Genomic DNA, 14,798 nt, shown 5'->3' on the forward strand with positions numbered 1-14,798 from the left:
TGACTGTTTTTTTCCTGTCCTTGGCTTAGTCATGAATAGAGTGTTTTTTTTATTTATTTATTAATTTTCTACTGCTGTAAAATTTGCATATTTGTATTCATATATTTTCTGTATATTTTCTGTACTTTTATCTATAATGTTATTTTATCTATTTTATTATTATTATTATTTATTTGTTTATTTATTTTTTCCTTAATGCAAGAATATGTTTTTGTAATATGTTATTCAGAGAAAAAGATAATGTGAGCAAAGTGTGTTCTGCTGCTAGATTGAAGCAGTTGATGTCTAATGATTCTATGTATTTGGTGCTGTGGCTCTCTGACTAATATCCATCAATAAAAAAATTTAAATCTTGACTTTTCCACACCACACTATACCTTAAAAATGGTTATCGGCATATGCCTATTCACTGCCGTCCACTGGGATAGTAAGATGTCCATTGTATCCACACTTCAGAGTGTCAACTAGTGTACTATATAAAGTATGGAATTGTGCAAATTCACCTCAGGTCTGCGAAGTTTGTCATGCGTCAAGTTTGTTCACAAAAATCTAAATGCTAAATTTCTCTTTATTTAATTTCCTCTCTGATTTATTGCATTGTTGTTTTAATAATATTGTCTTTAAATAGTTATGCATGTGTAAATCACTTTTATTAGTCTGAGCGCTATGAATTGTCATTGAATGGATAGAATGGTGTAAAAGTTGTTAACAATTTTGTCAAGAGAGTTTCTAAAAGCATGAGAATGAGTTAATTTCGGAATTGCCATTTCGCATGAACTATTGCTTTCAGCATTGTGGTCATTTCTGTGTGGGTGACTTGTCTGTCTCAGTGTCTGACCGCTGTCTCTCTGCTCCTGTAGGTTTGCAGGATCTTCCCGTGATCATCAGCGTGTGTGTTACAGAAGAGCATGTTCAGCATGGACGTGGAGGATTTCCCCCCTCCTCCACCTGACCGTAAGCAGCGCCATCCTCAGCACACAGACGGTGTTTACTTTCACACTGTGGAAATGCAGATGTTAGTTTCTGGCACGAATGGAAGTTTTCATTTTCTTCAAAGCGGTTTAAAAACAGCAGGGGTTTTACTGTCCGGCGTCATGGTCATGTTGACTTTCAGTGTGTCGAATGCAGAGGAATATCATGCTTATAGGAGTCTGAAGGGTAGAGAGAAGAGAATGAGCAGTGTAAACACATTCCATGGCTCAGCCACTAAGGAGCGTGTGGGTTGAAGAGCGGAGGAACGCCAGAGCGAATGCAGGGGAGGACACAAAATAAGCCAGAAAACAGACGCTCTGTCTTGATGCAGAGACTTTGACAGATGAGAAAGATTAGGTCAACTGATTAAAGTAGGGCTATAATTAAAGGAAATTTCTCCCCAATTTTTTTAATTCTGCTGTTATTTACTCCCTTTTGATCTGCACTTCTTTGTACTGCTCTGTTCTCACTAGTTCTTTGAGATCATTTTTGTTGTCAAACTATCTGCATCCAAATTTGAATTCAATTGATTCACTCACTCACTTTACTTCAACATATTCCCAGTTTTATTATGGGTCGCAACGTATTCATATAAAAAATCTATTACACCAAAGAAAATATATTCTATTATCATTTACTCCATTCGTAGAATTAATTGGTGACCTTGTTCAGTGGAGAAGAGTAATAAATGAATGAAAATGTAAATAAGAAAAAAGAAAAAAAAGAAAGAAAAAGAAAAAGAGAAGTAAACAAGGATCTAAATGATTGTGACGATTATTGACCCCCAGATATAATTTCATATAAAAAAATATAATAACAAAAATAAAACAAAAAATAATAAACAAAAAAGGAAACAAATAATAATAATAATAATAACGATTAAAATAATAATATTAATACTAATAATAACCATAAGCCTGGTCATAATGCCACATGGGATGTCACACAGCAGTGAGGACTGTAAAAATGACCTGTCTCCAGTTTGCATTCCCATATATTCAAGCAGAGAACCTCAAATTTTCTAAAAGTCTTTGGCAGAACCCTTCCGACAATGTCTAATTTGTTCCAATTTTATGAAATGAAAAATGTCATTAATCCTCATGGAGTGAGTACTGTAGGTGGAGCAGATGACTTCCAATGTAACAGGAGGGACACAAAAGCCACAAAATCTGTTTTGTATTGTAAACAATGAACTGACAAAGGAAGTGTACCAAACCGTGCTGTTGTAGATACAGGTTAAATTGCTTGCCCAACAACTTGAGACATTGTCTAAAATATTTCTGACCAATAACCACGTAAAGTTGGGCAAAACCAAAACATATGTGCCAGTGTTGCAGAAGCCTGGCAACAACAGTCACAGAGAGGATCAACATTAGAGTTAATTTTTGAAAGCTTGACCTTAGTCCAATGAGAACCATGGAGTATTTTGCATTGTATCCAAATCCAACTATGTTTAGCACACACCGATGAGATGAAAATGTGAATATGAACAAATAAAATATTTGTAATTATTTATAAAGTCTTGTTTTAGTTTTTTTTTAAATGAGATTTTTATTAGTTTTTTTTCTTGATATAACATACAATACCATACAAATATATAAAATGTATAGAAGTTCTTCACAATTTATAAATTTATTAAGTTCGAAAATAAATAAATAATTCGACATCCAGTAACAAAAATACTAAAAACAATAGTAATAATAGTACAGAGCATAACAGGATAGATACGTTTATATTTCAAGTGAGGAAATGAAAATCTCCCACATATCTATTTCCTTGTAATCACCATTCAGTTTGGCCAACATTTTCTCACATGATACATTCTCAATCATGGATTCCATCCATAATTTAAGTGTAGGGCATTGATTATCTTTTTAAAACCTCAGTATTATATGTGCTGTGTAGTAATGCCCAAAATTATAAGGGTGAACTGATCATTTGTAACATGTGGAACCTCAGTTTTGTCACATAAGAGGCATTTCTTGGGTGAGAGAGGGATATTAAATCCCAAACATCTACCTAATTGTCTTAACACAGATTCCCACTTGTTTTTTTTTTCTAAATGTGACTGGTATATTATTATAACTTTAATTTACCTATAATTTGCTGACAAGAATGATAAATGGGGTAATACTTTTGCATATGCTGTTTTCTTTGTTTAATAGTTTTGTTTATTAGACCAAAACGATATACCGATAAACAAATTATGCACTGTTTGAATAAAACGTCTACCACTTGGCCAAACAGAACAACTCATTGGCCAGTGCTGATAAATAAAAACAATAATGCAGTGTATAAAGTAGCTTTGTGGGTGTAAAAAGTCTGTAAAGTTTCAAAGATTAAAGTGCACAATTAATCCTTTTATTCTCTACCAGTGGAAGAAGTGGTTCTGAACAGCCTGAAAGGAGTCATCAGTAATTCCAGTTTTACTTCCTACACAATGCTCCGTTTCATATCGCGAGCCTATGGTCTTCACAGAGTGCATATGAACGACATGTAGACCAATCAGACTAGAGTCAGCTTTCATAAAGAGACGGACTAATTTCCATATCAGTGCATCCCTAATAATAGGACACCTTATAAATGTTGCATATTTGTTTAGAAATCGTGTTAATAATCGTGTAATAAGAAAACGAGAGCCATTTGGGTTGATGTTAAAGTTTAAACTCAGTCACTCTTCATATTTTAAAGCATGAATATTCACCATCTCTCTTCTACACAACGATTTGGAAACTCGCACATGCTTTATCTCTCTCAAACTTCATTTATTAACGCAGAGAGCTGATAAAAAACACTTTCTGTTCGTGCCTCATTGACTTGTGCTTCAGATTAGCATTTTCCCATCATTCAGTTTAGTGAAAATGAAGAAAGCTAACTCCTCTGAATCCCTTTAACCCTGATTCCTTATCTAAAACTCTTCACCTTTGACCTTAGGCCCTGTACTCTCACACCAGGTGCTCAGTGTGGTACTGTAATGAATAGTGCTTGAGGGTCTAGAGTTTAAACTCAAGATCAAGCTTTAATGCTGTATGCCATATTTTTCTTTGTTGTAAATAGTTCTTTCGCATTACTGAATGTGATGTTAGTGGGTATGTTTTTTGTTTTTGCATGCCGACTGTCATGTGCAGCTTTCAGGCATGCAGGGACGGCGCTCCTGCCAGCTCACACTGAATAAAAATGACATTACATCTGTCAACAAGTGTAAGTGGTGGTAAACCAAACTACTTTAAGATGGTTCACACTGCAGATTCTGTTGTTGTTTAAAATTGTTGCTTGTCACATTGTACGACATGATCCAAGTGAGATGTTGGAGTTTAAGCATGTTGGTTTTTACAACAAGCTTTAGGGTTTTGATTCTCAATCCTGGTCCTCGCACATTTTGTAAGTTTATCTCAACACTTTTACACTATTTGTTTAATTCATTTCAACTAAAACATGAAGAGAGAGTGGGACATAGTGTGGCTCCTCCCCTTTTTAATAAACCACCAATAGCGTTTGGGTTTATCAACGCACTGGCAGTGAGAGAAGTTGAGCTCAAGCACATTAAATGTGCAGGGTCTTGAAGGGGCGGTGCATGTCAGATACTAGAGAGCATTTAATTATTTACAATTTGATGAAACTGAAATCCATTTAGGTGGAAGTGACAAACTACAAGCTTTACATGTTTTTATCAGTTTTATATTTTTAAATTGCGAATATTGCCACTGTTTTGGTGTGTACTAGCTTGTAGATATTCTAAATACTAGCAATACTTATACTAACATCTAAAAAACCTTTTGAATTTCATGGGATGTTTAAAGTGCATGAGACATGAGTTCATGCAAATCTGAAGATTATGGTTAAATATCCCTTCACATTTCTGTAATAAGCTGCAAACAGTTTAGTGAAAATCTTTGTTTTTAAATCAAATAATATTCAAGTTCAGGTTCCCGTGTGTATGGACTGTGGGGTAGAGAGCAGTAAACACTATGTAACTGTACGAACACAACCAAAAACGTCAAAGTAGTCGGAAGTCACTTATTTTCATTGGGAGCAACGGCGATAAGCAGCGAGGTGCGTCTTCGCCGTTGTGGGCATCGAGGCATGTTGAAATCAAGTCAACTTTATGGTAATGAGCTATGATACAATTCAGCGGCAACCAATCAAAATGTTGGAGTCCACCGCTTGAGAGGAGTCCAGAAAACACAGTCCTGTAAACTTTGGCTCCAACCACAGTTGTTCCCAAGGGTTTAATATTGCGGTCCAGTTATTTACATTGTTTTCTTACAGGGAAAAAAAAGTTACTTATGTATATTTTTCTTTTTAAAAAAAGAGGGAATCTCATGCTAGCTAACAACTTCAGAATATTTCAGACATATAGACATATATTGGATAAGTGGAGCAAAGCCACACCACACGCAACAACTTGATCTTTCATTGTGAAATGAATTTGATAAAAGGCGCTCAAAAAATTTTATGCGGGATTGTAAGTGATTTGCTGATATGCTGCAATGGCTCCTTTAAATAGGAGATCAATGTAGCGAATTTTGACACACTCTCTGCCGGAGATGTGAAGGCAGACAGCATTGTCGCCAGGGATGCCAGAGTAAACTTTATTGCTTTCTGTGTGAACGTACAGTAAGGAGCGTGTCAATCGGAAAACAGTTCCTTCATGGAGCTCTTTTCTAATGGGCTGGTTATCTAAATCAAGTGTGTTTAACAAGAGACATGCCAAATGTTCAAAGCGGGGAGTTGCTAGGTCCAGGATTGAGAACTGCAGTTGTATGGGATTAATAAACAAAATTCAGATGTTTTGTGTATTAAAAGGTTGGAGGGGAGGTGAATTTATTTATTTTATTAATTTATTTTTTTTTTTTTATTTATTTTTGTGAAAGAACGCCACAAAAACAACTTTTACTTGAGTTAAAAATGCACTTATATTATTGTAACATTATTAGATGATTTTCATTTGAATGGAGTTTTTTTTAAGTATAAATGTTTATAAAGTTTAAAAAAAATAGCATCCTTGCGAAATAACGATACAATGACAGCCACAGTTAAACAAAAGACAAAAAAACAATACAAACAAACTAGAAGATATAGTTCAGCTCACATACACAAATAGGGCTTAAGGGTGCACATAAACATACATGGGAGTTCAGAAGGCCTGAAAAAATAAAAGAATATTAAAGTATTAGCAAGTATAAAACAATCAATTAAACCAACCATGACATTCTTAAATAAATCATCTTGTCAGAATAGAAGCAATATCAAAATCAATATATGCCAACAAAGGTTTACAAATTCGATGAAAAACTTCACTTTTATCATTTACAATACAGAGTTCAAGAATAGTTGGGTGCCACATCCTACAATCCCTCCGATCCTTTGTAAAAGTATACCTTTTCTTGCAATAAAAAAAGAAAATTGAAAGACCTCAGTTTGTATTCAAGGCATAATAGAATTGATTTTAAAATAAATCAATTCTAAAAAAAGAATGAATTTTAAAAATGTTGTTTGTTACTTTGGGGGAAAGAAGAATTTTTAGCATCGTTACTCTTCAGTGTCATAATTTTTCAGAAATCTTTCTAATGTGATTATTTCTCATCATCAATGTTGAAATCAGCGGCTTAATATTTTGTGGAAGCTGATTATTGATCAGTGGTTAGCATTGTCACCTCACAGCAAGAAGGTTGCTGGTTTAAGTCCCGGCTGGGTCAGTTGGCATTTCTGTGTGGAGTTTGCATGTTCTCCCAGTGTTCCCGTGGGTGTAGTATAAGTGAATTGGATGTACTGAATTTGCTGGCGTGTGCGTGCATGCGTGTGCATTTGCGTGTTTTCCAGTACTGAGTTGCGGTTGGAAGGCCATCTGCTGCGTAAAAAACATATTGCTGGTGTAGCTGGTGGTTCATTCCGCTGTGGCGACCTCTGATAAATCAGAGACAAAGTCGAAGGAAAATGAAAGAATGATAATTATTTTAGGATTTGTGATGAAATAGGATGTTTAAAAGAGCGATTGTTTGTTAATATTTTTTCTATTGCAAACTTTGTCACTTTAGTTTAATTCAGTTTCCTTTGCTTAATAATTATTTTTAAATACTTTTTTTAACGCTAATGTATAAAACAGTGTAATAAAACTTGGTCAACTCTTCAGCCCCCGAAGTAACATTTTAAAGAGGGCTTTATACTGATTTGTATTCTTTTCAACTTTTTTTTATTTCCTCTTAACATATTCACAATGTTCTTCTCATATGTATTCAACACAATGGTAAAGTAAAACTATTTGATCTGTATATCATGATAATAAATTAAATATTTATATTAATGTCCATGTGCATGTACTGTTCATATTTAACTTAAACACACAAGTTTATTGACCCACTGTTATATCATATGATAAAATAAATCTTCCTCCTCAATTTGTCTTGTGGCAAGACGTGCGCAGCTTGCTTTAAGTGGCTCTAAATGAGAAATCGGTCCGTCAGGGCTGGTTTTGGACTATGCCGCCTCAAGTGGGAGCCTGACTATGTTTGGAATTTGAGCTATTCCAGTGAGCAAACTCATACCAGTGCGCTGCGCTGGATTTATCCACTTTAAGAGATAACCGTTTCCGTCAGCTCAAACATGCTTTCCTGGGCAGAGGTCCAGTTTCACCACTTTTCTCATTATCCATGTGAAAGGAAAAACAAACATTATTTAGGACTCTGTGTAATGAATTTTAATGGTTTAGAGATGTTTCTGTTCGGGTGCACTCTCTCCTTTTGTAAATAAGCTGTCTGTAGAACTATGTTTAATTACTGTAGTGCAGTATAATGGCCACTGTGTGCTTCAGGCCCGTGAGGAGGCTGTGATTTGGACAGGGGTTTCTGAGCTGAATGGAGGAAAAGAGCTCTCACATTACTCACATTTCTAAAGAGTGAGTCACTGGGTCAAGAGAATCCATGAACTGCCAAGTGTTTGCTTCATAATAGCCTCACACCGTCCACTGCTCCCTGTCTGTGTCTTCTCTTATCCCCCGGGACATCCTTTTTCATCTTTCATCCATACCGTAAAGCCGCTTTTCAGTTTTTGATGATGTAGGGTGGAAAAAGAGACTAAGAGACTACTCGGTTCTCCTAAAAGGATTGAGTAATAAGCAAAAAAATAAGTTCACTTTTTATTTTAAGGTTCAATTATAAATTAACAAAGAATTAACTATGACTTTTGCTTCAATAAACCCCTAATTCACTGCTTATTGAAAGGTATGATTTAGGTATTAGGATTAGAGATGTAAAATAAGATCATGAAGAATATGTACTAGTAAACAGCCAATATTTTAATATTATGCCTGCTAATAAACAGGTTGTTAATTGTGAGAATTGGTCCCTATACTAGTATTATTAATAATATATTTATTTAATTCTGTCATTAACTTCATACTTTATATTGTTCCAAACCTGGCTTCATCTTAAACAAAAGGACAAGTTTGTAAGTATTAGTGTGACTTTGTGAGCATTGAAATTATGCAGTAACTGTGAGCTTAAAAGCATAGTTTACCACTAAAATAACTGTCCTGCTTTCATTTACTCACCTTGTAGTGATCTGTGTCGTAATGACGTCGACAAATTTTGTTTGGTAAAAACAGGAACAAAACCAACAGGAACCAACCAACAGTATCTAAGGTTTTCACTAAAATTACTAAGTACATGCATGAAAGCGAAAGATTGACTGACGCTGTGACACTTTACCTGATAAATTCAAAAGACCCAAGAGTCATTAGATAGAGACAAGATGAATTAAATATCACTTTTAACAACTATAGTGAGACACGATCTGGCGGTACATACTTGATGAACTGTTCGACGTGCACTGCTCTCCGGGGTTTTGTGCTCAAAGCACCGGCTGCTGACTGCCTGGAGCTCAGACGTGCCCGTGTGCTCACGTGATGTGCATTTTCAGCAGTATAGTGTGGATGGAGAGCTGTTCAGAAATACTAAGTGAAACACCACTGTAGATGTGGATCGTTTTCATTTTAAAATGCCATTTTAAAACTAAGGGACCTAAGTATATATTTTTTGCGAGCGAGTTGCTGCTGTGACTTTGTCGGGGCGGAGGATTGCGATGTCCGCTTAGCATTGTGAGGTCTATCGGCCAATGGCGGACGCCAATGGCGGACGATGGCATTGTCTATCGACCAAACCCTAGTTCCACCCTATTCCTTCATGTTGTCCTTACACAAATCGATTAAGTTGACTTAATAATTTTCACAAATTTAAGTGGACTAAACATAAAAAATTGAGATGTCCCCAAAAAGAACCCAAAAATTGTTGATTCAGATTATTTTAAATAAGTAGTTTGAACAAGTAGCAAAAATAATTTTTTGAGTGTGCATTATGTGGATTTAAAGAGATTTAATAAATGTTCATTTTCACGTTTCAGTGGGAAAAATTAAAAACAAGGTACAACATTAGTGACTAAATGAAGATACCATGATTTTCTTTTTGTTGTGAATTTGTTTTAATGTAGCGTCAAAGGTCTGTTGTGTAATAGCAGCATGTATTGAACAAACCAGGCTACAGGAGTATGACCTGTTTGATCAGAGCGTTTAACTTTTTGTCTTTTCCTCTCTCTTTTGTTCTCTGGTCCCAGTAGGCATGTTTCCTCTTCAGTTCTTCAGCCCTGTGGAAAATAAGCAGTGTGCAGTTTTGACCCAATTTCCTTTCAGCACAAGTGTGCTTCCTGTACCCCAGTGTCTCTCTTTTTCTTATCTCCCTCTCTCACTCGCTATCTTTTCTGTTCCCTCTTCTTTTACAACTTGGTGACATGTGGAACTCTGACTTTGAGATCTGGTTTGAGCAGAGCGTTCTTGTACACACCCTAAAATTAGAGTTTACTCTTTAAAATCTGAACATGTGTCTGTTTGAACCTCGGGTGGGCAGAGAGGAGGGTGGCAACAAACCTCAAACACACAATCTTTACTCGCAGTCTATTCTGGGCCATTTTTAACTTATCGTTTGTCAACTTTAGTGGCAGTCTTTGAGTAGAAATATGCTAAATTAAAGGGCTTTCTGTTCCGTCTATGCTTGGCTAGATTTTAGTATGTATAGGACATTTTAAGTTTCTCTGTTTTCTGTAAATCATAGTAAAATGTTGTTCTAGTTATTGTTTTTAAGCTTAAATGAAGTAACTTAAACATAAATAACTCTAATGTATTGTGGTGAAAAATATGTAATATTAGGGATGTCCAGATCCAATCACATGATTGGAAATCAGACCTGATCAAAAGCGGATGTTACCTCCCAATTAGGACTCGATTATATAGGGTGTATGTATATATCTCATTATTTTTTAACACATCTATAGTTATGCGGTGGCACAGAGTTGGACCTCTTTCTTGACTTCACACAGAAACAATGTCAAGGCATGACATTGCTTTGTTGAAGAGACACTATTGGTTAAATGCCGGTCGAGTAGAACATGGAAGCAGCTTGAAGCAGAAATCACAAGCATGTCTGTGTTGTTGCTAGATCAGATATGGTTGCGTCTGGAAGTTCACGAAAATTATTTATATTATTTATTACATTTTCCATTATTGTATTTTATTAACATCTACCCCCACCCACCCTAACCCTAAACCCAACCGTCACAGTAATGTAAAAACAGTAGTTATTCCAAGTATTATTTATATTTTCTATTAAATTACCCAATAAATTGTATTTTTTAACATCTACCCCTACCCTAACTGTAAACCCAACCATTGCAGTACTGTAAAAATATGAATTATTGTTATACAGTGTCATAAAAATGCTGCTATATTGAAGTGCGTATATCACACTTCTGGCCGGCTACGTATCCTCGTATATCTGCAGTTTGGAGGTATTATAAAGTTGATGATGACAACATTGCCATTGCACACATTGTGAGATATGTAGACTTGGCATTGCAAGAGGTGGAAAGGAAAAGGCTACATTTAACACACCAAACCTGATTAGACATCTCAAAAACAAATGTAGAACCTCGATTTTAAAATGTCGTCTTGCCACTACTTCACCGAGAAAGCTCTGCCAGCCCTTAGTAAGAAGATTTCGGACAACACCTTGCCCTTTTATAAGATGCACCCCATGTTTCATTCACCACAGACATATGGAGTTCATCCATAGCTCCCATGTCTCTACTAAGCCTTTATGTATTATAGAAGTGTCGGATTGGGTTTCAGTTTTGGTAGATTCGACTCAGACTCTTGACTCCAGGGCAAAAAACCTGATCAGGACATCCCTATATAATATACATTAAAATATTTTTAGGAAAAATATTTAATGTTTAATATTTCTAGATAGTTAGGCTATTTTCATACACTGTAAAAATGAATTTAAAATGAATAATAATAAAATATTAAATAAATAAATGTAATTAAACAGAAATATATTTGAATGTATTGTGGTGAATATTATATAATACACATACAAATATTTTTAGAAATAATATTTAATGTTTACAGTTTCTAGAAAATCTTGCTGACTCAATTTTTTTTTGTTCAATCAAACGTTTCTTGTCATCCCAACTTGCATCAATCAAACTGACTAAAATATTAAGTTAATCTTTGTATAACTTACATTTTTTTTGTTGAAACCTGATTAGCTTATTAGAATAAGTTAAAGCAACAAAAAAAAATTGTTGTTTTGACTTTTGATGATTTAAATATTTTACAGTGTAATCAGTGTTTAACATAAGACTGCATCAATGAAATAATTTAACAAAAGCCATTAACTTCTTTCTTCTTTCGCTTTGTAGTGTTGGATGACGAAGATGAAGGTGAACGATTTGAGTTTGATGACAGTGGTGATGAAGCCCCCGAGGCAGATCGGCCTCCACCTGAACCTGAGGGAATCTCCGTTCCTCCACCCTGCTCTTCCTCAGTCAGAGACGCACCCGTGAATGAGGCAAGTCCAAACCCAGAGCACACATTCAACGCAGAGGCAGATTTGCCCCCTCCGCCTCAGGACTTCCCCGCTAATAACAGGCCTCTAGCTGAAGCGCTGTTCAAACAGTCTGATCTCCCTCCTCTTCCTCCTCCTCCTCCCACTGAACTTTGTCCCGGTGCAGCAGAGGGCCGGAAAATAGACCTCAATCCACCAGCAGAGGGCACTGATGTTCACAGAATGCAAGACGGTGAGTTTACAGTGAGCACTGAAGTGGGATAAAGGGATAGTCAAATTTTGTCATAATTTGTTCCAAACATTTATGAGTTTTTTTCTTTCTGTTGAGCTCAGAATATGATAATTTGAAGGAAGTTTGAAAGTGGAAGAAAACAGATCAGTAGTATTTTTTTCTACAAGGGAAGTCAATGGGACACCGGTGTCCAACATTATTCAAAATATGTTCCTTTGTGTTTGTCAAAAAAAAAAAAAACATTTGTAAAACTTTGGATCCCTTTAAGTGCAACAAGATCTGTGTTTGGTAAAAAGGATCATGTGTTATTTATATATTAATTTATTATTATTGATTTAGATCTTTTGTATATGCTTTCATTTAATAATATGGAGCTCGTTTACTCTACACTTTTACAAGAGATACTAAAGATGAGCATCAAATATGCAGTGAATTAAAAAAAAAATGATCTTCTTTTCACCAATATTTGGATTTCAAAGGAGAATTTAAGTAACAATACAGAGAACTGGCAATATCACAGTTTACCATAAAGCATTTTAAGATCCAATTTTGCTTTCTAAAGACAAATCACAAGATCCTCAGTATTTTCATGCTATTGACTGCACTTTTTTAAAATTGAAAGGGAAAAACAACCCATAATTCTGTGTGCATATCAATTCAATATTATAGTTAGAAATTAATAGAAACCTTTATGAAATGGAAGAAGGTCACTGGTTTGAGCCTCGGCTGGGTCAGTTGGCGTTTCTGTGTGGAGTTTGCATGTTCTCTCTGTGTTCATGTGGGTTTCCCCCACAAGTCCAAAAAAACATGTGGTATAGGTGAATTGGGTAGGTTAAATTGTCCGTAGTGTATGAGTGTGTACGGATGTTTCCCAGTGATGGGTTGCAGCTGGAAGGGCATCCGCTGCATAAAACATATGCTAGGTAAGTTGGCAGTTCATTCTGCTGTGGTCACCCCAGATTAATTAAGGGACTAAGCCGAAAAGGAAATGAATGAATAAATTGATGAAATTAAAATTATTATACTGTAAAACATGTTAATTAAACATTTCCTATATTTATTTCCAGTGTTAGCATGTTGTTGTTTTTTTTATATAAGCTTATTAAAGCTTTCGACTTGATTTATGTTACAACAAATCTGGATGTTAATTTACTCTGAGCTGAACAAAGTGATTTAGTTGATGTTTTTATTGAAATTTAGTTTAAAGCTGTGTATTTATTTAGAATGACATGCACTGTTTAGAAATCATCCTGCAAATTAACAGAAAAAGCAATGGCAAATCATTTTTTACTTTTGTATTAAAATATGTATGTGATCATTTTACAAAACAGTCAATATAGGTCTCTTTGTTAAACTTCTTAACATCAAAAGTTGTCAGCGCAGAAATGAAAGACCCACAATGGTGTTAAAAGTGTAAATAAACAATTTCAAAATACAGGAAAATGTGCTAGTTTTAATTGGTCAAGTGTTTTAATACTGTGTGAAAATTATAATTGGTAAAATTTTACAATAAGGTTGTATCAGTTAATGATGGTTAATGAATTTACTAACATGAACAAACAATGAATACATTTATTACAGTATTATTCATGTTAATTGACATTAGTTAATGAAAATACAGTTGTTCATTGTTAGTTCATGTTAACTCACAGTGCATTAACTAACGTTAACAAGCATGGATTTGGATTTTAATAATGCATTTGTAAATGTTAAACTGATTAATTAATGCTGTACAAGTCTTACTCATACTCGCATAGTTCATGTTAGTAGTAATAAGTAATAAAGTAATATAGTGAAATACATTAATGAAAATTTATTGTAAAGTATGGCCTTATCATTTCACCTACAACAGCTTTGCATATAACTGCTTGGAAATCAAATCTGCAGTCTTTTTGGTGGCATTCGCTTGCTTTTTTTTCTGAAATGGTTTCTGAGGTTGCATCTGTCTTTTTATCTCTCTCAGTCTACCCTCTTCTCTTATCTCTAACCCTAAATAAAGTTTTGAATATGACTTCTTTCTTTCAGGAATTCCTCCCACATATATTGCATAAGATCAGAATAGCTGAATTTAACTCTAAACAAACAACAACACATGAGATTTATGTGTAAGACGATACAGTTTTCCTACAGGGCCCGTATTGTCTCAGGCATTTTTGGATAAGTCACTGTACTTTCTGATCACTAGAAAACAAAGGTGCCAGTGTGGTTTGCTCCTCCAAGCCCAAAGTGAGCCCCTACTCTGTGATCGACATCGGCCCCATCCAACAGCAGCTGCCATCTGAGCAGAGCGGTCCGCCCTCCTCTCCCTCAGCCAATCAGATTGAAGGAGTTGTTCAGGAGGTGTCCGGTAGCCCAGGGTTGTCCTCTGGGTATTCAGTGCCAGTGCCCTGTGGTTATGCAACGCCTTCAAATGTGCCAGTGATCCCACCAACCTACACCACCCCAGTTCTCATCCGCCACTTCTCTATGGATGAAGATGGTAAAGAGAGGCATTTTCCCCGTCTCTTTCTATTTTATTTATTTGTTTTTTGGGATAGGGCTTTACCATAGCTATACATATTCCCTCTCTTTGTGATTTTTCTTCTTTCATGCTCTCCTGCTTTTGTTTTTCTGATGTTTTGCCATGAGGAAGTTGGGGGTAAATTTAGCTGTGGCTTTGGCTGTGATGAGGTTTCCGTTTTTTTGTTTTGTTTTTTTTG

General features: G+C 35.4%; 1 protein-coding gene across 5 annotated transcripts in view; it reads left to right on the top strand.

The window, feature by feature from the left end:
- arhgef10 (Rho guanine nucleotide exchange factor (GEF) 10) overlaps positions 1–14,798 on the top strand; it is an 87,475-nt gene that overhangs the window by 19,346 nt on the left and 53,331 nt on the right. For 4 of the 5 annotated variants that reach the window (XM_009293079.4, XM_021473176.2, XM_021473177.2 and 1 more), the window contains exons 2-4: positions 861–954; positions 11,722–12,099; positions 14,285–14,578. In XM_009293079.4, the coding sequence (XP_009291354.2) occupies positions 909–954; positions 11,722–12,099; positions 14,285–14,578 (718 nt within the window). In that variant the 5' untranslated portion in view covers positions 861–908. The remainder of the gene's footprint in view (positions 1–860; positions 955–11,721; positions 12,100–14,284; positions 14,579–14,798) is intronic. The other variant, XM_068218875.1, reaches the window with a different exon arrangement.

This window comes from Danio rerio, chromosome 17 (assembly GCF_049306965.1).
Source record: "Danio rerio strain Tuebingen ecotype United States chromosome 17, GRCz12tu, whole genome shotgun sequence".
Lineage (NCBI taxonomy): Eukaryota > Metazoa > Chordata > Actinopteri > Cypriniformes > Danionidae > Danio > Danio rerio.